The following is a 21,109-nucleotide window of genomic DNA, read 5'->3' on the forward strand; positions in this document are numbered from 1 at the left end:
TCATTGGTTTATTAGCAATTTTATCAGTTCAATACACCACAAAAAATGCGATACAATGAAAAGACAGGAAGATGTCGAAGCGACAAGGAGCAGTCTATGGAATCTGACACCCACCTTGGCCTAGGCGATGTAAAGAGGAGGCATGCACACTGAATGAAAGTAAAGAAGATAGTATAGAAAAAAGAAAGCGACAATAATTAGGGCGGCATGTCATGGGAAGCGAGATCGATAGGTCAGTCGTGGTCCGGTAATCTTGAGGATGGACTGTATTTATTTAGTAGTAATTGCTTATATTTCGACTTGAATGTGGACATGCTCGTCGACTGTCGGATGGCCGGCGGGATACTGTTCCACACATCAGGTCCGGCATATTTGATAGAGCGATGATCTTTTCGGTCGATCATATGATATTTGGACGACGTGGACGCGCGTGTGTTGTACTTGTGCGCTTTTGATTCCGAGGTAAAGAAGTCATTGAAATATTCGGGGCAACGACCGCAGTGGAACTGATACATAAACTTGGCGATTTCTAGTTTCCGCATATCTTCTATGTTTAGGACGCCGAATCTCTTCAGCAGCGACTTGTTGGATGGGCAGCCAGGCCCCTTTGGGGCCCTAGCTATGATTCGGAGTACTTTATGTTGTAGTTTTTGCAGTGGCTTGAGTGCAGTTTTTCTGGCAGCCCCCCAACAGAGGATGCCATAGTGTAACTTCGATTGGATTAAGGATTTAAAGAGTATCAGAAGAACCCATGCTGGCATGAAGCGCCTAAGGCTGTAGAACAGGCCGCACTTCGGTGATAATTTAGTTTCTAGGGACTGAATATGACTCTTCCAGGACATGTTCGAGTCCAGTAAAACTCCGAGATATTTGGCATTATCTGTGTTGGAAACGGGCTGACCAGCGATATTAACGGTTAGGTTATTAATGGTTACAACCCTGGATTCCATAGACTACTCCAAGTCGCTTCGAGACCTTCCTGTCTTTTCATCACATTTTTGTGTTGTATTGAACTGATAAAAATTCTTAATAAACCAATGATGGTGATACTGTATCAAATTTGGTGAAACGGAATCCTTTTTGAATGAAAAGAAGTTCATTACCCCAGTCTCCGTTGATCTGATGCTGTTGGGACTAAATCTAAATGTGACTTTTACATGTCTTCCTTTCCACAGATTCAAATTACAATTGTAGTTTTAAAATCAATCACCAACGAATATGCAGCTCATAATCTCATATAGGACTTGTAACAATGTCAGAGTAGCCTACATGCCTTTTCGTGTTGACGTCTGCATGAATCAAATATATAGAACTCTCATATTGATTTGATGACCTTTTGTGGCTGAAGAATATCTTGGTAATCTTCAATTGCCGTATGCGTGATCAATGCACATGTACATGATGCATTGCACATGCACATGATGGTTGCGCGTACGCTTTACAGCTCAAGTAGATTACAATCAATCAAGTATACACTACACAATTATACATGCTGCTAAAACAAGAAAAGAATTTTATAAATTGATACGGCAGTTTCTATTATATTTTTTATATTTCCTGTTCATCCTTTCTTGTTTAACAGAGTGGTACCGCATCCAATGTATTGTGTTGCATATAGCCACTGATCAATAAGAATCATTGATATTCTCGATTTGCGAGTTCTAAACGTTTTTTTTTCATTAGATTCCATGTCTGACCACTTTGTACTCCTATTGTGTCGGAGTCATAGAATCAAATTTTGTAAGTTGAAAAGAAACATGTATTAATCATCAACTAAATTTTGACTTCCACAATGACACTGAAGAGAATTTCGAAAGAACTTGGAGATATTCTGAAAGACCCTCCAGCCCAATGCAGTGTCGAGCCTGTCGGCGATAATGTGTATCAATGGAAAGCTACAATAATGGGACCAACCGAATCACCTTATGCAGGAGGCCGATTTTTCCTGAAGATCGTTTTCCCAAAAGACTACCCATTTAAGCCACCCACGATAGACTTCACTACTCGTATTTATCACCCCAATATCAATAGTAAGGGCAATATATGCTTAGATATTTTAAAAGAAAATTGGTTACCAGCTTTAACTATATCGAAAGTTTTACAGTCAATATGCGCCCTGTTAAACGACCCCAATCTGGAAGAGCCATACGTCCCTGATGCTGGGAGGTTATTCAAAACAGACCGGGTGAAATATGATGATACGGCAAAAAGTTGGACTTCAAAGTACGCTATGTAGCAAAGGGTCAATATTTACAGCGTTTATCATGCATTATTTGGCAGACTGCTCTAACCTATGTCTGTGCCTTAATCAGGGGATGTAAAGTGATTCATAGCTTAGTCACCGATAGTAATTTATGGATATTCAATGTCAAAGTATTTCACTATGGCGACAACATTCTTGGCTTCATACCTGTTCAGCGGAAAAGTTTCTATATCCACGTAACCCCTCAACGTAGACCTATATCAACTAGCTGTTCCCAAGCTGCAGTGTCGATCCTACCATTTGGAAACTTCTAGGTCTGGATAGCATTATGGACGCTCGACCACCTCCAGCCATTTGGCATCTGAAAACAGAGTACCAGGACAGCCATGGAGTCCCAGTCTGAATGGTTAGCAGCGAAAAGAAGATATTTGATTTGATTTCGATGAGAATCCAGACATGCTTGACCTGGATCTCAACCAGTAAAGCTAACACCCTAATTTGGGTAAGCGAGAATGCCGAATCGTTCAAGCAACTCAGACTGTATTTACGGAAGTTTTCAACTGCAATTTAAATATTATGTATATTTCCGATAATTATGCAGTATTGCACTGTTGTTAGTTTATCCCAGTCACGCTTGAAATAGATTCGCGACTAACATGCTCTAGTCACTTGTGGTTACGATGTTGTTTAACCGGAGTTGTAATCAAGTTGCAACGCTCCATGTCACAAGTAAATCATAGTTTTGAGTCGAGTCATGTTCAAGCCACTTTTTTACATCTCTGCTTGGGTGATATCGAATCCCTTGCATTCACAACGTACAAATTTTGTACACAGTTTCTGGTTCTATTCTTCAAGTACCAGACAATGCAAGGTAACATTACTATTATTCGAAACCACAATGAAATGTCTGTGTTAGCCATCCTAGTACGACTCTGTAGGCCTATTCAACGTATAGAACGTTAGTACATTACTGCCCACGCCAGTGTTGGGATCAAGTCACTACCTTCGAGTCACGAGTCATTGCACTCGAAGGTGCAGTTTGACTCGAGTCAAGTCAAGTCACTCGATTTTTGGAGGTGACTCAAGTCAAGTCAAGTTGCCTTTTCGAAGCATGAGGCATGATTACGTCATTGCATTTTGCTAGCTGTTTAAAAGACAGATTGAGTGGTCAACGATTTAAAATCAATGAGCGAATATAGAGCTAAATATATACGCAAGAAGGCGCTGTATCGCTCACATATACGTATAACTGTTGAATAATGTAAGTAATTGCTGTGGTTTGCATGCGTTGTATGAGCACCGTGACCTGCGAGAGGCACTGGTTTATAGTTACAGCCTTAGTTTATAGTTACCAGGCAAAATAGAGAATAGAGAAACGAATTGATAAGGTGCAATACATTACCCATTTACAAATTGATATGATACAATTCGAGCCTGTGCCAATGGTTGAGTACTATACAAACTATATTCGAATTCAATTTCAATAAAACGAGAGGTTTGGTTAAGGTAAGGACAGAAATATACATTTTGCTATTATATATTACATTACCGCTAGTTTACGACAACTCAAGATGTAAGCTTCGTTTACCGTCAATTTATTTGTGAGAGAGCAATAGAGGCTCAGTGAAACGCACGGTCATTGAATGACTGGTCGCTCACACGGGTTACACCAGCGTTTCACGAACAATCCGAACATATGCAACATACAGTGATTTTTATCGACACGGATTACTTGATGACTTGAAATTGACTCGTGAATTTTGCTCCGAGTCACGAGTCAATCCACATTTTTGATGCGCCGAGTCAAGTCAAGTCAGCAAAGTGACTCGAGTCAAGTCAAGTCATTCGAAAATGGTGACTCGAGTCAAGTCATGACTCGAGTCATCCCAACACTGGCCCACGCGTGATGTCAACCGTTTTGACCATGACCATCTTAAAAAAACGTGAATGATGCTTTTTGTTATTGAGTCACAGGTCACAGCGAACACAAACAGTGCGAAAAATGAGCTTATATCCAATTTCCCCAATATTTTTTCAACTTCATCGTAGTACTGTAGCACGAGCATAGCAATGAACATAATTTTCAGTCATTTCCGAAACGGTATACACTGTACAGATACACAGCAGTGCGAACAAGGTCAAGGCGTCAACAGTGCAGAGATACAATGAACCAAAAAACACCACTTTACTCGTATCAGTAGGGAGTACAGCAAACACGCGCCTTAACTCTCAGCCTAGATTGGCGGTCACAATCCCTTCGCTTTATTAGACCCGTATTTCAATTTATTGAGATATTTCTTAGGCTGCAGTCCGTACGCTTTCAATCTGTCATGCGACACTTTCGCCACCTTCTCATAATCACTGTTTTGGTTTATAGTCTTGCGTGACTTTCTTGTGTTACCGTCGTCAGAATCGGTCGGGCGACCATTTTGCGTCCCAGTATCGGATACGGACGGGTCGTCGTCTTGTAGAAGTTTCAATCTGGTAAAAGATATTAAGCAATGAGGTCACTACTGTTCATTGCACGATGAACGGACTCCAAACCGTACTTTTCCTCCAGCTCTTTCAAGCGTTTTCGCTTCCTGGCGCTTACATTACTCGAAGACTGATGGGCAACGTCTGCTTTATTATCGTCTGCGCTTTTATGCACTTCTTCGCTTGTAGATGGTCTGAATAATATGGCGGTTTGGTGTTAAAACAATAACTAGCCATGAAACTGTCACTAGCTCTGACTCATCGATTATTCCAGCTACAGTCATAACTAGCGTATTATACATCAACATAAATCCACGCTTGTAGTGTTTACATCTACTCGCGATCGATATCGACGATTTTTTATGTGCGCATTTTATTTCAAATGCTTGTCACAACTGTAAGGAAAACAGGTACTATGAATGCCGTGTTTATATAATTAAGGCAAAACTGGCATATCTAATTGAATATTACAGTCTCTTGACTGAATAGTGTCAAAATGATAATTTATCACAACTCTTCACGAAAAGAAATGGCCACACAGGTGGATACCGACAATATACAAATGACAAAGAACATTAGGGCTGTGACTTGATTGTAAAAGGTACGCAGCAACTAGGTAGCATTTTTATCAATCATGGGTTTGTGTGGCATCACAGATGACAGATCGATTTATATATTACTTTGTTACACTAGGACACGGTCCCTACAAGGGGTAACGAGGCCTTGTGACTAAGTCTGTGGGAATGCAGAAAAAAATAATTTAGCTGGTCCGAGATAAGAAAGTATTCTGTGTGGACGGGTCATCGAAGCCTAAAAAGAGCCAGAACAGAACAATATGCACTAGTTTGATGATAAATGTGGAAAGGTCGAAGCAAAGTTAGAGACCATGACCCTCACCGACGAATTTGTACGTGTTACACATATGTATTCCTAAATTACAGTGTTCAAGCGTATTGCCATTTTACAGAATTCAGTTTACCATCACAGCATCCCACAGTACCATGGAAATACTTTAGTCAGCACTGATTTATGTCTCTGAAAAAATGGATGTTAAACTATCCAAGTAACTTAGCCCAAAACACTAATTCACCGTATGAATTAGCCTGGCTGCCCGGCAACGAAAAGGAAGCGGCACAAAAACGTTGAACAATGCAACCAAACGAAGGCGGACTGAACGAAAAAAACCTGCTTACGTCTCATACACGCTCTTTAACACGCGCGCCTTCTTCCACAAATTCCTCCCTTTCCGTCGATACTTCTTTATGTCTTCGATTTCGTCTTTCTCTTCCCGGTGTTGCACTGTCCTTCTCAACGAACACCACGTGTTCAACTCCCGGTCCGTTGCGCCAAGAATCTGTGATATATATATATAATATATATCGTCTTTCAATTAAATAAAAGGGCAAAAGAAAACAGGAAACAAACGAACATCAAGATAATGAGTTTTCGGCCCTTATTAAGCGCCTCCATCGTGGGCGGTCGTGGGCGTCCAATCTGTGATGAATACCGCATACCAGCACTAAATAGCAGGGTCATAACTCATAACCCAATCTGAAGGTTCCGAGTAACAACTCAATCTTACTTCTATAGTTTTGACTCGAGTCAAGTCATGTTCGTTTAATTTTGCACAATTATCCTTGGGTAATATCAAATGCCTCGCATTCAGAATGTATTCAAACAGATAAATGACAATTTCTGGCCAGATTTTTCAAGTTCTGGTACTGATAGACAAGATACCAATAATGTGGCAACTTTACTATCCATCCAAGTCTGTCTTAGTGGCCATCAATATATACAAGAAACATACAAGATACAATTATTAGTAATTTCCAATTTCTATAATAAGTAGGGCGATTTTTTTTGACGTGTCAAAATAAGTAAAAAATTGTCAAAATTGTTCACAAAGTAAAAATTTTTTTTAACCCTGCATTTCTTTTGTATCGTAGATTTTGCACTTTCGGTGAACTTATCATTTGATATTTTACAGCTTGTAGCCTACTTCATATGCCTACCCCGTTGTGGACGGCCCATTGTCTGTTCATTGTGAATCATAAACGGTCAATTCAATTTATTGCTACAATTTTCATCATTACAATACACCACAAGACTGTGATACAATGAAAGATAGGAAGGTGTCGAAATGACTTGGAGTAGTCTTCGAAATCAGACACCCACTAGGTTTACATGGTGTTATGGTCAACGTACCGCAATATCCTAACTGAAGCAAAACTGCTTGGGCATTGCATGGTTCTTATATCAAGATGCGCATGTTGAAAAATTGTGATGTAGACAACATTGTTAGAATGAAGCAACACAGTGTGTCATCAGCAGTGTGCGCACAACTTCACTGTTGCCAGCCAACAACTGCTGCTGTTGAACGGTCTTTCTCCATTTTTGGCAAGCTACTTAGTGAGGACAGACACTTTCTACCCGAGAGTGTAGGAAAGTATCGTTCGTTGTACTACAACGAATTTTAATCATTTCTACCATAATTCGCGATGCAACTACTGGAGTTCTTCATAGGGTCAGATTTTGTTAAAATACAAGTTTTTCATGTAAAAACTTGTCAGTTTTCAAGTCAAAAACGTTTTTTCAGGCCAAACTACTTTGTAAGAACAGACAGTTCCAACCAGAAATGAAGATAAGCAGTACAATTTTAACATTATGTGTGAAAACCACCTAATTTGCATACACGAGGTCAAAATTAGTATTTTTAGGTAAAAATCTTCCGTTCTTTAGGTAAAAAAAATTGACCTAATCATAAGGGTTCCCAAGCATTTTTTACAACGTGGCCCCCTTTGAAAATTAAAAAAAATCAATGGCCCCCTATTTTTCAGCCCTTTCAAATAGGAAGGAACAACATTTCTATAGAATATTTTTTATAAAGTCGAGCCCGAACCTGGATACTTTGATCAGATTGCCAGACAAAGGCTATCAAAATATCACTTGAACCAAGTCGCTTGGTCGAGTATACACGAAGTGACTCCAGTCGAGCCGAGTCAATTTTGAAAGTCAAGTCGACTTATTACATTCCTGCTAAAGAGCGCGGCAAACGGCGGATAAAATGAACGAACCTACCTCATCAGTGGAGAGGCCGAAATCGTTCGGTACCACTTGCCGATACTTGAACCGGCACGGTAAGTCCCCGATCAGATCCTCGTAATCCAGCGCGTAGTATTCGTCCAGAAAGTTGTCGAACGACTTCTCACCTGCGGCGAAACCGTGTAAAACAACAGCGCTATCGAGTCGCGCAGCAACATACTTGGGTCAAAGACTGGTTTCTCTTTGGCAACCGATTCGTAAAACGCCGACTTTTTACTTTTTACTTTTTTTTCGACGATGGAGGAAGGTTGCTTCCCTTTCCGTTTGCGCCTTTGTTCCTTTTGTCGTTGGTGCTCAGCAGGGTCGTAATCGCAATCCATCTGGAACCGATCACGTCTTATTAGTAGCGTTGACTAGTATTGAAGGACCGTAAGACATGTATCTCTCAATAGTTTACCTTTATACAATTTGGACAGCCATATCAAACGCAGAATTGTAATGACTCGAGATATTTTCTCAAAAATGAAAAATTACTCGACTCGAGTCAATTCGCGTATTGATTCGACTTGTACTCGAGTCATTGCGCATGACTCGGATAACAAACACAGATATTTCATTGTAATTTCGAAGAATATTAAAGCTATAACAATATTATTATTTCGTCCATCAGTACTGGTACTTGAAAATGTTACCAGAAACTGTTGAAAGAGAGGAAAATTAGTATATTTATGAATGCGAAGCATTCGATATCACCAAGCAGAGGTTAAGTTAAGTCGGAACTGAACAGTCAACACAATGACTCGGACTCGAGTCGAAACACTGTGACTTGGACTTGACACAGTGGTGACTTGAAAACGACTCGACTTGAACTCGAGTCAAAACTATCAAAGTGAGATTGACTTGTGACTTGGTTACAACCCTGGTCCTATAGTCCATCGTAACTCAGACCAGATGGTTGCCCAACACTTGAGCATGTATCACGATGAAAAACTACAGTTGAGCATGCGGCCCCCAAAACGACTGGTAATCCCATACCCAAATGTCGCATGCTTGTATAATGTATATCCACGGATCAGACGATATATAAAGACGAACATTCCAGAAAGTTGAACTTTGATTCACTTGTCAGGAATGATGGACCTCAAAATCGTGTACTAAATCAAATAAACGCTTGGTATTGATCTACACACGTTTGAAACAGATTTTCGATCATTTAATCGCAGTTCATCAGTCGGTACTTCAAAGATTGGCATAGGGACTAGATTCACGAGATGTGAATACTAACGAACACAAGAACAGACTTACAACAAAATCGGGATCTTCACAGTCTGCGTTTCCTTCACCTAAAATTCAACAGAAAAAATAACTAGCAGGATGAAATCATTTCATCAAAATGCTGCCCATGCACTTCTAACATTAAATAATCAGCACACGTGGATTACAGAATATGGGAAAATACAAGATAGAGCCACTCTCGGATGTGCTATTTTATTGCTGGAACTCTCGAAACCAGCTTGCGTGTAATACGCAACGTGGACTGGCCACTGAAGACCATGCAAGGGTGAATTTCAATAAACACTGCGGCGCTCATTTGCAATTCTGACTGGCAGCAAAAATTACTGCCAGTGTTGATGAGTCATTACTAGGGCGATATTTTTTGACATGTCAAAAAAGTCAAAATTAGGTCAAAATTTGTAGAGTTGGGTCAAAAAATGTTAAAATTGTTTACGAAGTTGAAACTTTTTTGCAACTGCATTTCGTTTGTATCGTAGATTTTGCACGGTGAACTTTTCATTTGGCATTTTACAGCTTGTAGCCTACTATATAGGCCTACCGTTGTAGATGGCCCCTTGTCTGCTCAGTGTGAATCATATTAAACATTCAAATGAAACAAATGGTGTTCTGCTCAACATACCGAAATATCTCAACTGAAGCAAGACTGCGTGGTTCTTATATCAAGAAGCGCACGATGAAAAATTGTTATCTAGACCAGTGGTTCTCAACCTTTTTCACCTCGCGGACCGGTAAAATCTCAAAAAATGTCCTGGCGGACCGGTTAACTTTCAAGATTGAAATGAAGCTGAAATTTAGAGTATGCAACCGTTTTTTGCTATTATATGGTGCTAGCGAGTGACATTTAGCTGGTTTCGATTTTAAATAATTATTTTCATGATGGCAGTAATATGATGTTATGGTAGTCAGTCTGCTGAGTCGAGGTGAGATTGCCTTGTCCAGATAAACATGCTATCGCCGAGAGTCGTTAACAAGCAACTACGAATACAATGCGCGCCGCAAGAAAACACCATAGAGCAACTATACCGGCCATCCGCCAATACGTGCTAAAAAAGCACTTCGTCAGCCCACCCCCAAAAACGTTGGTCTTGGGCCCCAACAGGGCGACGAGAAAAACTTCAGGGGGCTTCGACCCCAGACCCTACAGCGGGGTGGATGTTTCACCTGTGCTTGTCAGCACATTCATTCTGCTCAGTGTAAGCAGAGAGTTTATGTAGCGTCATCGCGCCAATAGCGAAAATTTTCGATCATTCACGACTGAATCGGTTTTCTCGCTGCCGAATTTTTAGCACATTTTTCAGAGTCCCATGTTTGCCTGGTCTTCATTATGTGCTGGTACGTCGTGGCGCGGTAATGGATGACGCCGAAATGCCTATTTCTATAAATCATGCGTATTTCTCGGAGTAGGGCACCTAATAAACAAGACATTTAGTGTCACTAAATAGCGCAAAGCGCGAAAAGAAATTGAAAAATGTTGGAAAAAGTTTCAAAAGAATACGCTACGAATTATGTTAATTTGCAAAATGATTTTGGGCTCTTTTCAAGTTCAGTCTCTCTTCAATTGGGCGGTTTGGGGTGCCCCAGTTACAGTCCTGCACAACATGAATGAATCGAAAACGAATGATCGCGCAAACTGCGTCGTTCAGTGATGAGTCAGTTCGTACCTGTTCTGTATTTGTCGTTCTCATGTTGTCAAATGACCTGTCTTAAACTTTAAATGAAGACGAACATGTTACCAGCCTTAATGTTACCTTACGAAGTTCTGCATCAGTTTAAAATTTGATTTTTTTTATTTATTTTATCAATGGAAAAGAATTTAAGTTACAGAATTGTAATATACCTAGCGGACCGACAGGAATGTCGTCGCGGACCGGCGGTTGAGAACCACTGATCTAGACAACGATGTCAGAATGAAGCAACACGGTTGGTCACCAGCAGTGTACGCTTAACTTCAGTGTTGTCAGCCAACAACTTCTGCTATTGAACGTTCTTTCTCCATGCTTGGAAAGCTACTGAGTAAGGACAGACACTTTCTACCCTAGAATGTAGACAAGTATCTTTCGTTGTACTACAAGTTGATTTAGTTATTCCACCATAATGCGTAATGTAACCACTGGAATTCTTCATAGGGCCAGATTTCGGTAAAACCTTAGTTTTTTCATGTAAAAATTTGTCTGTTTTTGAGCCAACAAACGTTTTTTCAGGACTAACACGAGGTCAAAATTTGGTCAAAATTCAGTTTTTTTAGGTCAAAAAGTCAAAATTAAGATTTTTTAGGTCAACATCTGTCTTTTTTTTAGGTAAAAAAAAATCGCCCTAGTCATTATACAATACCGTAATATTCTTCGCCCTCTTCCCAATAGTTGTCACATCCCTCCATATCTTCAAGGTCGGAAAAAACGGGTTTTTCCTCGTCAAAGTCATTGTCATAACTATCGAACACTTCCTACAAGAAGGATTTCGCGGGTTAGACATCTTCCAACCCGTCAGCTCGTGTGTACACACTTGCATTCTTTGGTCGTGCTTCTCCGGATCGAATTCCGCTTGCAAATCGGCCTCGCTGAAAGTGATATCTTTATTTCCGGTGGCTTCTTGCAGCTGCATGATTTTGCCCATAATTTCCTGATAACGACACTCGGTGATAAACGAATTCGCCGCAAACCCGTAAAATTTTCAAACCTTCTTTTTCAGCAGTTTTAACTGCTTCAGTTCCTCCTGCTTCTTTTTTTTTCGAACCTCGACCTTTTTCTTTCTCTCCTCCCTCTTTTTCTTACGAGACTCGTCTTTGCGCCTGACCGAGTCGCCAATCGTCCGAGGATACGACTTGATCTTCAAAAGTAACAATATCAGTACAAAGCAAAAAATGAAGAAACGGGACAACGAACAAATTCTTGGTCCGGCTCTTGGAATCGGAAGTTGTATTTGTGCTCAAAAATTTCCGATTTCTTTTGGAAGAGCTCGTCTTCTGAATCGTCGACCGCCTCGTCCGAGTCGTTGAATCCGACTATCTCATCGTAGGTAGGATTTCTGAAAGTTTTCAAACGATAACAACAAATATCGGCATTGAAAGAAGCACTGCGCTCTGTATATGACGTATCAAATTCAAGTTGAAAGTGTGAAAAAAATTTGGCGGCAGGCATTTCCCCAGAAAGTCGCCGTATTCGAATTGCAGCTGAACGGTCCTATTGCACTTCACCGATCTCTGTGGTGTCAAGGTCACACATCATCGCCAGGTGGTGAAAGTAGTCATCGTTGGCAGTCAAGTAAAAGTAGAACTTAACGTCATATAATTTCACTCGGGTGCAAGTAGAAGCGGCAATTTCCAAGTATGAAAGCAAGTATTCTTTGCTTAGTTTTACCTCAAATACTGAAGGCTGGTGAGAGTAGTCTAAGATCATAACCACCAATAGTGCAAGTAGACAAAAGCCTCTCGGAGTGTATCAAAAAGTAGAAGTACTTTACTACAAGCCACTCTTGCGCATTCTCTACGTGATTCAGCAATCATCCAGAGAACGAATTTCAGACAGGTGTTGGCCGATGTTATGAAGGACGGTTAGATACATAGCGGCAAGCTGATATTATCCAGGAATTTCGGAACGGTCAAGAAGCGATGACGCAAGACAAGAAGTGTCATAGGACCACTTGTGAAAATCTATTAGCTGCAGTTTCAATACGGTGGCTAATGGCTGCCGATCAATCTTTGTTCACATTTTCAACTTGAATTTGAGACCACATCATATTCAGTGCGCCTTTAAGCGAAGCGCACTCGTCGTCTTTCTCCAGATATTTTTTGTCGAGGATGTAGTCTCTCAGGAATTTCTCGCCGTCGTCCAAACTCGGGTCGCACCAGTATTGTTTCAGTGACGACACAGCTTCCGCCGTCTTTTTCACTTCTTCGACTTCCTTAGAATCCGGCAGATTTAACGTGGCCTCGGGAGTCTTGAGCCAATGCCGAAATTCCTCCTCTTCTTTTTTCTGAATGCCAGTGTAACATGGTTAGTTTTGATTTCTGTTGCAGGACAAGCAGCAGAATAGTGCTGGGTTTCAATCAATCAGGTTTATTAATATTTTCATCATTCAAAACATCACAATACTGCGATACAATGAAAAGATAGGAAGGTGTCGAAACAACTAAGAGTAGCCTTTAAGATCAGACACTCACCTTAGCCTAGTCGAAATAAGAGGCATGCAGACTGAATGAAAAGTATTGCAGAGAATACAAGACGAAAGCGACAAAATGAGGTGGCATGTGGCGGGGTGGATGTTTGGTCGTGGCCCGGTAATCCTGAAGACTGGCTAGTATTAATTTAGAAGAAATTGCTCGTATTTCGACTTGATTGCGGACATGCTCGACGACTGTCGGATAGCCGGCTAGATGCTGTTCCACAATTGGGTTCCGGCACACTTGATTTTTGAAAGAGGCAATGCATTCGATTCATTATACTGGCGATGACATATAACATTAAGAGCAAGCCCGTCAGTAAACATAAATATGACTAAAACTTCAGATGTGATCCTACTTGAAGAAATCCCGACTCGAGTGAACAAGCAACCCCCATATTTATTGTATAATTGAGACTGAGAGTAATGTAGGCAAAAGCTATAATATATAACCTCCCAGCCACCTTTTCTGAGAAATAATAAATTCATTTGATTATCGTCTTGCAATGGAGCATTACACTATCACTTACTTCTTCTAAAGAAGATTTTTTCCGCTTGACCAGCAGATCGTCATCATTTTCTGTGTCTGCCGACGTGATAGCTTTCTTAAACTCTGCCTTGAGCTGCTCCTGTTCTTCCATGTAACTTGGCGACGTGTCTTGCGTCTCATTTTCGACATCAGATAAATCCTCCAGAAATTTTCTTCAAATTCAAATACAGTCTTTAAAATTTTCACCAAACCGGAGGAAAATATCCATACCCTTCATTTTCCAGCACAACTTTTCGTTCATAGTCTTTTAGGAACATTGGTTTGTGCTTTTTTATGGACTCAGAATTTGAAGACGTATCGGACTGAAAAATGCACATCGTCGCTATTTCAACGCATAAATAGAAATGACACATACACCGTCTCATGAGTCCATTCTCATAACAATATTTTATACTTACATGTTCAATGTTTTAAGGGTGCTAGAAACATTATGTTTGCAAAAATGCAAACGGAATGAGCTATGTGGGCCTACAGTCGAGAAAAAAGTTGATCATACTGAATCCAACATAAAAGATTCAGTAACTGCTGAAAAGCTAACAAAATCATACATAGGGCATAGGCAGGAGACTGAACTTTGCCAGAGTGTGAGCAGATTGTCACATTGATCAGTGATTAGCAGTTTTCGAAGAATGCTTGTTGTGCTGTACAATAATACAGAGATCAAATAGGAATATTTCTAATAATCCTGCACAGGAATATGCTTGAATAGTGATATACCAGATGATAATGAAATGCCTCCTATGCATCAGAACTCGACCAAATACATAAGTTTTGTAACGGAATCACAAAATACGAAATTTGTAACAAGATGGAGCATACTTCTTCGCTCTCTTCCTCATAAAAAGTCTTTGAACTGTCGTATATGGCTGGGTCTTTCTTCTTGATGTATGCGAGTGCTTTGAAAAATCCACGCTCAAGTGCAGGAGTGACACCTTCCGCATTTTCATCTTCCGATTCAGAATCTGAGCTCTCGTCGGAATCCACGTCCCCATATTTGCTTTTTACTGCAATAGTAATACATTATTAGGTTCGTCATATGTGATAAAACTGTTAGGCTGCCCAGTTATTATAGCTGATAACTACAATATCATGGTAGCATAGGTATTCCTTGATCTCTTCTATGGATATATGGTAATCATACAACGTGGTCAGATCCTTACTGATTGCGAGAGAAAATATATTTATTCATCAACCATCACGGAAAAGGTAGGCCCAATAAAGTGATATTGCATCAATGCATCAGAGCCAGTGCCACCTATTATAATTGAGAAAATCAGTGTTATCGTGTTAGAATCAGCATCAATTTAATAACAAGAACGAGAAGCAAAGAACAAAACATAACAATATGAGGGAGTTAGAAATTGCTAAGTTCATGTTTCAGTTCAATTGCGGGCACTAGCCCGCAAAATTAAACGACTTCGTGACAGAAGGTTCCTTGCACACTATAATCAAGAAATTATGGAAAATTGCGAATGAAGGAGCCACCGATTCCACTTTGAGGAGTCTGAAGTGCATCAGTACAACACACGCGAAACTACGTCATTCAACTATACTATATAACATGTTCATCACCTTGCTGTATCGATTTACTTTATTGACAGCAGCAAATTGCAAAGGAAAAACGTTGAAAAAAATTTGTAATATATATTGCTAGACTTCTCCAAATCGTTTCCTATCTTTCCATTATATTGCAATGATCTAATGCTGACGTTATGGCGAGAGAGGCTCTATTATGGACAATTATTTGCGATACAGGTTGGAGGTTGCTAATTGCCCAAGCCCAAGCAATGCTCCTTCGTGGAGGAATCATGGCATTCACAATTGGTACGCGGTAAGCAATATATATTTTTGGAACTTACATCGTTGAAGCTCTTCCTTCTGCCTGTATTTGTTATATTTCTTAGCGAAGTCTTCGTTGACTTTCAACTTATCTCCCATCACGAAACAGCACTGCTTGAAACAAGACCGATTCCTTACAAATAGTAAACAACGTGCGATCAGAGGTGAATCCAAAACACTTTCTGGATTTTAGCTTTAAATCCAAATTCGAATTAGAGGGAGAGAAAGAGTTCCGAACTATCCCCGAACTACTGCTATCTCGGTTGGTGGTGTTCCTTGCTTGAAACGTATAATATTAATAAATTGAATGTTTGGCACGCTGCACACAAAAGGTTGCCGGCCCCTGGGCTATACCGACGGAGGGTCCGTAAAAACAGCCAAATACGTTTCTATCCATTCATCTGTCTGTCATCTGGGGTTTCCACGGACCCTGTGGGACACCAACACAAACCCTGCTTATAGATAACTATTGATTACTAACCTTCAAGTCGAAATACAAACAATTACTACTAAATAAATACAGTCCATCCTCAAGATTACCGGACCACGACTGACCTATCGATCTCGCTTCCCTTGACATGCCGCCCTATTTCTTGTCGCATCCTTTTTCTATACTATCTTCTTTACTTTCATTCAGTGTGCATGCCTCCTCTTTACATCGCCTAGGCCAAGGTGGGTGTCAGATTCCATAGACTACTCCTTGTCGCTTCGACATCTTCCTGTCTTTTCATTGTATCGCATTTTTTGTGGTGTATTGAACTGATAAAATTGCTAATAAACCAATGATGACCTACGGATAGATACGCAGGTCCCGTCGTTACGCTCCGGCAAGCAGTTACACTTGTTGCTGAGCAATCTAAAAGCAGCATAATTTGTGGTGTTATAGTTCGCGACCCGAGGGCTGAAATTTAATGAAACTGGTCTTAATCAAGAGCTACTGCCGCACTGATTCCAAAAATACAAATTAAAATCTTGACGGGGATATGGAACCACCTCAAAACAGCCCTCAAAATCTGAAAATCGGCATTGTTCCAACAATGGCACCACCGCAACACGATGAACGTAACAATTGCAATTTCATCGAGCGATTGTTCAGAACAATGCCGATTTTCATATTTCAAGGGATGTTTTGACGTGGTTCCCTTTCTCCGACAAGATTTTAATTTGTATTCTCAGAATCAGTGCGACAGTAGCTCTCAATTAAGACCAGTTTCATAAAATTTCACCCCTCGGATCGCAAGTTATAACACCACCAAATATGCTGCTTTTAGATTGCTCAGCAACAAGTGTAACTGCTTGCCGGAGCGTAACGACGGGACCTGCGTATCTATCCGTAGGTTAGTAATCTATAAGATAACTAACCTACGGATAGATGGGCAACACGTGAGTCACGGTCGAGTGATGCGACTACGGCAGATTTGTTGTCGCTTCATAGCATGAAACGGGAGCGTAATTGCTAAGCCCATAGATGACGACGCGAGCGCTCAAATTAAATAAAGTTGATATTATTTGAAAGCTACAGTCGCACTGATTCTGATAATATACATTAAATTTTCATCAAGGCAATGGAACCACCCCGAAATAGCCTTCAAAGCCTGAAAATCGGCATTGTTCTAAACAATTGCAACGGCGCAGCACAATGACCATAACAACGGTCCGTGCGTGGTTGCGATTGTTTAGGACAATGCCGAATTTCATATTTTGAAGGCTATTTCGGGGTGGTTCCATCGCCTTGATGAAAATTTAATGTATATTATCAGAATCAGTGCGACTGTAGCTTTCAAATAAGATCAACTTTATTTAATTTGAGCGCTCGGGTCGTCATCTATGGGATTAGCAATTACGCTCCCGTTTCATGCTATGAAGCGACAACAAATCTGCCGTCACTCGACCGTGAGTCACGTGTTGCCCATCTATCCGTAGGTTAGTTATCTACAAAGTCACTCAACTATGACAAGTCGTCCGAACGTATTTTCATGGAGCGAGAAATGTTGCACAACTTGATGTTATGTAGTATGGCGCCTTACGGCGAACGTCGTTGTAGGTTGGATTATTTGGAGTTCGCGGCGCAAATATGGCTGGATGTGCTGTGAAAGGTCAAGAATATGACGCATGAAGGAAGGATAGCTCAAGAAGGAAGCAAAATAGTGTCTGACAGAGACTGTCCTGTTCTATTTCGCTTCCCAAGAAATCCAATCCTCAACGTCGTCACTTCAGAAGAAGTGGGATCAAAGGTACAGTACCGTAGTATTAGTAGTAAGTCTACTGTAGTACATGTAGCGTTCGTAAAAGTCAAATATAGAGACCTTTAGCTTTCACATACGGTACACAATGAAATGTGGACTGTTAATTTCTCAAAACTAATATGGTGTGAAGTTAACTTGATACAGTCCATTGTTGTTATTATGAGTATATACCAATTGAGTAATAAAAATACTGAAATACAAATTTGAAGTGTCTCAGGTGACCATCAGCATTGATCATTGCCTAGTGATATGACACGTTCATGGTTCATCCTCAGTGACTTTATATTATCCTAATCATGGGTTATATTTTATGCAGCATATGATTTCACTGGAAGAATTCCACCAATGGAGAGAAGACTTTGGAGTCTTGAAATTATTTTTCGCTTGCTAACAATCCGGTCAAGGTGGTACATGTTGTTTCGGATGAGTCTTCGTGCGGATGTGGAAAGCGGCTGGCTGGTAAGATTCAATTGTATACTGCTGAAGAGTACCATTGCTTAGCATTGTATAATACCGTTTGCAGATAGGAATGAAATACCATCTGCTGATCATCTAAGATCAGCCTTGAGTTACCCGTCAAGCATATTCAACCATCCGTCACTAATCACGATACCATATGATGTTGCCAGAACAGCTGCACAGTGCACACTGCACAGGTAAGACATTGTTTGATGCTGCACAACCTTTTACTCATTGGAAACCTTATCCCTCGGTTATGGAACAGTGTCGGGGGTTCTCACAAACCCAGAATTTCTTAAAGTGGCAATATCATTTTCATCGTATTGTTGTGCTTTGTCATTATCAGTGACCTTGAGCATTTTTCAAATGATTACATCTGTCAATAACTGAAATTTCCAATAATAGCCTACATGGAAACCAGTTGAAGCCGGCATTTGACTATCGAGCATACTTTGTACATAGCCATACGCAGTTGCTGTTGTCTGCAAAATGCATCCTTGATTTTCTCTTGTTTGGGCAGTCCACAAAGGGTGCACTCGCAAATTTATTTAGTTTGGTACGAGATCAATTTTAGTGTATTCATTCATTTAGTATGTTATATTTTTAATCAGGTCTGCCTACGGGAAATTATCATGCAACATCAACGGAATTCATTGCTTCTTGTGAAAATGATGACGGTACCTCAATTCCATATTCCATGCGAACCCCAAATTGATGACTCGGAATATGAATGCATGGAATCGCTCTCAGACGTATCTTATACTATCTGGTCCTGGTGGGTTGGACATTCACCAATCGTTCATTTTTTCGTGGTGCACTGGACGATGTTCGTGCAGCCAGCCCACTATGAACCAGTCCTATACCAATACCGAGAAAACCATTGCCGAGAATGCTATTACCGAGAATGGACGTTACCAAGAATGGACATTACCGGCAGTCGTCAAGCATGTCTAAGTCTACATGCAAGCTGTTTCTACTGAATGAATACAATTCGGCCTGCAGGACTGTGATATGATATGTCGACATTTTTATTGCTAGTCCTTTTTATGGTTTCTTTTCCTGGAGTGTATATGCCTCTTATTTACATGCTCTTGGTCAAGGTGCGGGACTGATTAAAATGACCGATCCAAATCATTTAGACACTGTTCTGTTCAATTGTTTTCCTTATATTGCCATCTTGAGGTGTTTTGATCTGATGGAAATTTCAATAAATGGCTGGGACTACCTATATTTCGTGTCATCCAAATACATGGATCTATCACAGAAAGCACCCGTAAATTTGTTGTCAGATTTAGAATTGTTGAAGAGAAAACGAAGAATCGTACGAGGAAGAAACCAGTATGCTTGGAAATGTGCTGCAAGGTCAGGTATAAGACGAAAAATAATAAAAAACTTATTTTTACACCTGAGGACTTTGAGGATAAGGTTTCTACATGTTAGTTCACATCTATTGCATAAAAGTTGCTGCAGGCATGTGTTTAGAAGCGGAGCCTAGTCAGAAATCCCGGTGTGAAGGGTGGTAGTTGTCTGCTTGCAGGCTGGTTGTCTAGTCAGCGAGTACTCCAGTTCCATTGGGCAGTGATACCAGGTCATGGAATTCGTGCGGCTATGGTGGACTGTAAAATTGGACGGTCATGACCAGCAATAATCCTGCATCCCGACTAGTAATATTTTCGGTCTACGCTAAGATTGATATTGCAGCATATATAAGGTATATTTCGTTTGAAGGTCAACCATATGGAAATATTTCGTTTTAATATCGTTGAAATACATACTGCAATCCTTGAAATCCCACACAGCCAAATAATTCTCGAGAAATAACCGTTAAACGTCGAAATATAAGGTCGGCAAGCACGGATTTCCATTACCGCAGGTTAGCGCCGACGGACTTTTGTGCAACATTTTGCGCTCCAGCACTCTCATAACATTGCGCTTATTAGTCGGACGACTTGTCATAGTTGAGTGACTTTGGTTATCTATACCCTGCTACCTTGTTGGCGCGTCCATCTTCCAACCAAGTCACACCCATACTATGCTTTCCCATATTGCCAATATGTGAATATCCACCTGTCATTTTCACCTCGTGAAAGATCATCATGATGAACTATCATGTCGCCACTATTCCGTCAAGAGTCTCCAGTGGTCAATATAACATATCAGTTTTGCTTTAATCATACACACGCGGCATTCATTGCACCGGTCCCTGTCACAAATGTGCTCATGAAAACAAATCGTTGATATTCGTTGCGAGAAGATAGTAGAGTGCCTACTGTTTGAAAAATCATAAGGTTGTGGGTTGCGTAGTCGAAATTAGTTGTAATAAGGGCAAGTTTTTGTTGCAGTTAAATCCGTGGAAAGTTGCATTTATTTTTGACAAAAGTTGCATTTATTTTTTCACAAAAGTTGCACTAGAAGACCAGTGCCATTTTGCTCGGTTGACTTAAAAAAAAGTCAACTTTCCTGCTCAGCTCCCGAAATACCCGTAAGAGCGTTGCTTCAGTGCTGCTGCACGGTATTTCGGTCGAATGCAAAAACTTGCCCCAGTTATAATCTTATGGTTAGTCTTCGGTCGTAACACCAAATTCTCGTATTATTCAGTCAACCCACAAGCGAGAATGCCCGTAAAAGCACACAAACGATAGAAAAGCGGGTTTGGCACGCGAAAGCTTCAGGAAGCGAAAACGCTTGGAAGAATTATTAATTTATGTCCATTCCTGGTGCAATTAACGGAATTGACTTGATGTCTTTTGAATAGAATGCAACAAGTACAAAACGACGAGTAGTCCGACCGACGGATTTGGCGCTGCGGGGACACCAAAGAGTCGCCATGACTAACAATAA

General features: G+C 40.5%; 1 protein-coding gene and 1 long non-coding RNA gene across 2 annotated transcripts; one reads left to right on the forward strand and one right to left on the reverse strand.

Moving 5' to 3' along the window:
- Positions 1–3,025: 3,025 nt before the first annotated feature.
- Positions 3,026–15,751, reverse strand: LOC145441309 (protein KRI1 homolog). The gene is made up of 15 exons (XM_080319138.1): positions 15,584–15,751; positions 14,544–14,728; positions 13,935–14,026; positions 13,705–13,876; positions 12,780–12,988; positions 11,899–12,040; positions 11,693–11,842; positions 11,519–11,635; positions 11,348–11,459; positions 9,026–9,063; positions 7,941–8,100; positions 7,757–7,887; positions 5,872–6,032; positions 4,753–4,872; positions 3,026–4,684 (listed from the first exon to the last, which is right to left on the reverse strand). The coding sequence occupies exons 1-15, from the start codon at positions 15,660–15,662 to the stop codon at positions 4,450–4,452; spliced, it is 2,103 nt and encodes a 700-aa protein (XP_080175264.1). The 5' UTR covers positions 15,663–15,751; the 3' UTR covers positions 3,026–4,449.
- A 1,742-nt stretch (positions 15,752–17,493) lies between these two features.
- LOC145441314 (uncharacterized) lies at positions 17,494–19,498 on the forward strand. Its single transcript, XR_013915796.1, has 4 exons — positions 17,494–17,797; positions 18,126–18,268; positions 18,333–18,465; positions 18,880–19,498. It is a non-coding gene; the product is annotated as an uncharacterized LOC145441314 (long non-coding RNA).
- The last annotated feature ends 1,611 nt before the right edge of the window (positions 19,499–21,109 follow it).

Source organism: Botryllus schlosseri, chromosome 6 (genome assembly GCF_051294905.1).
Source record: "Botryllus schlosseri isolate E-star chromosome 6, Bs_hap1, whole genome shotgun sequence".
Classification (NCBI taxonomy): domain Eukaryota; kingdom Metazoa; phylum Chordata; class Ascidiacea; order Stolidobranchia; family Styelidae; genus Botryllus; species Botryllus schlosseri.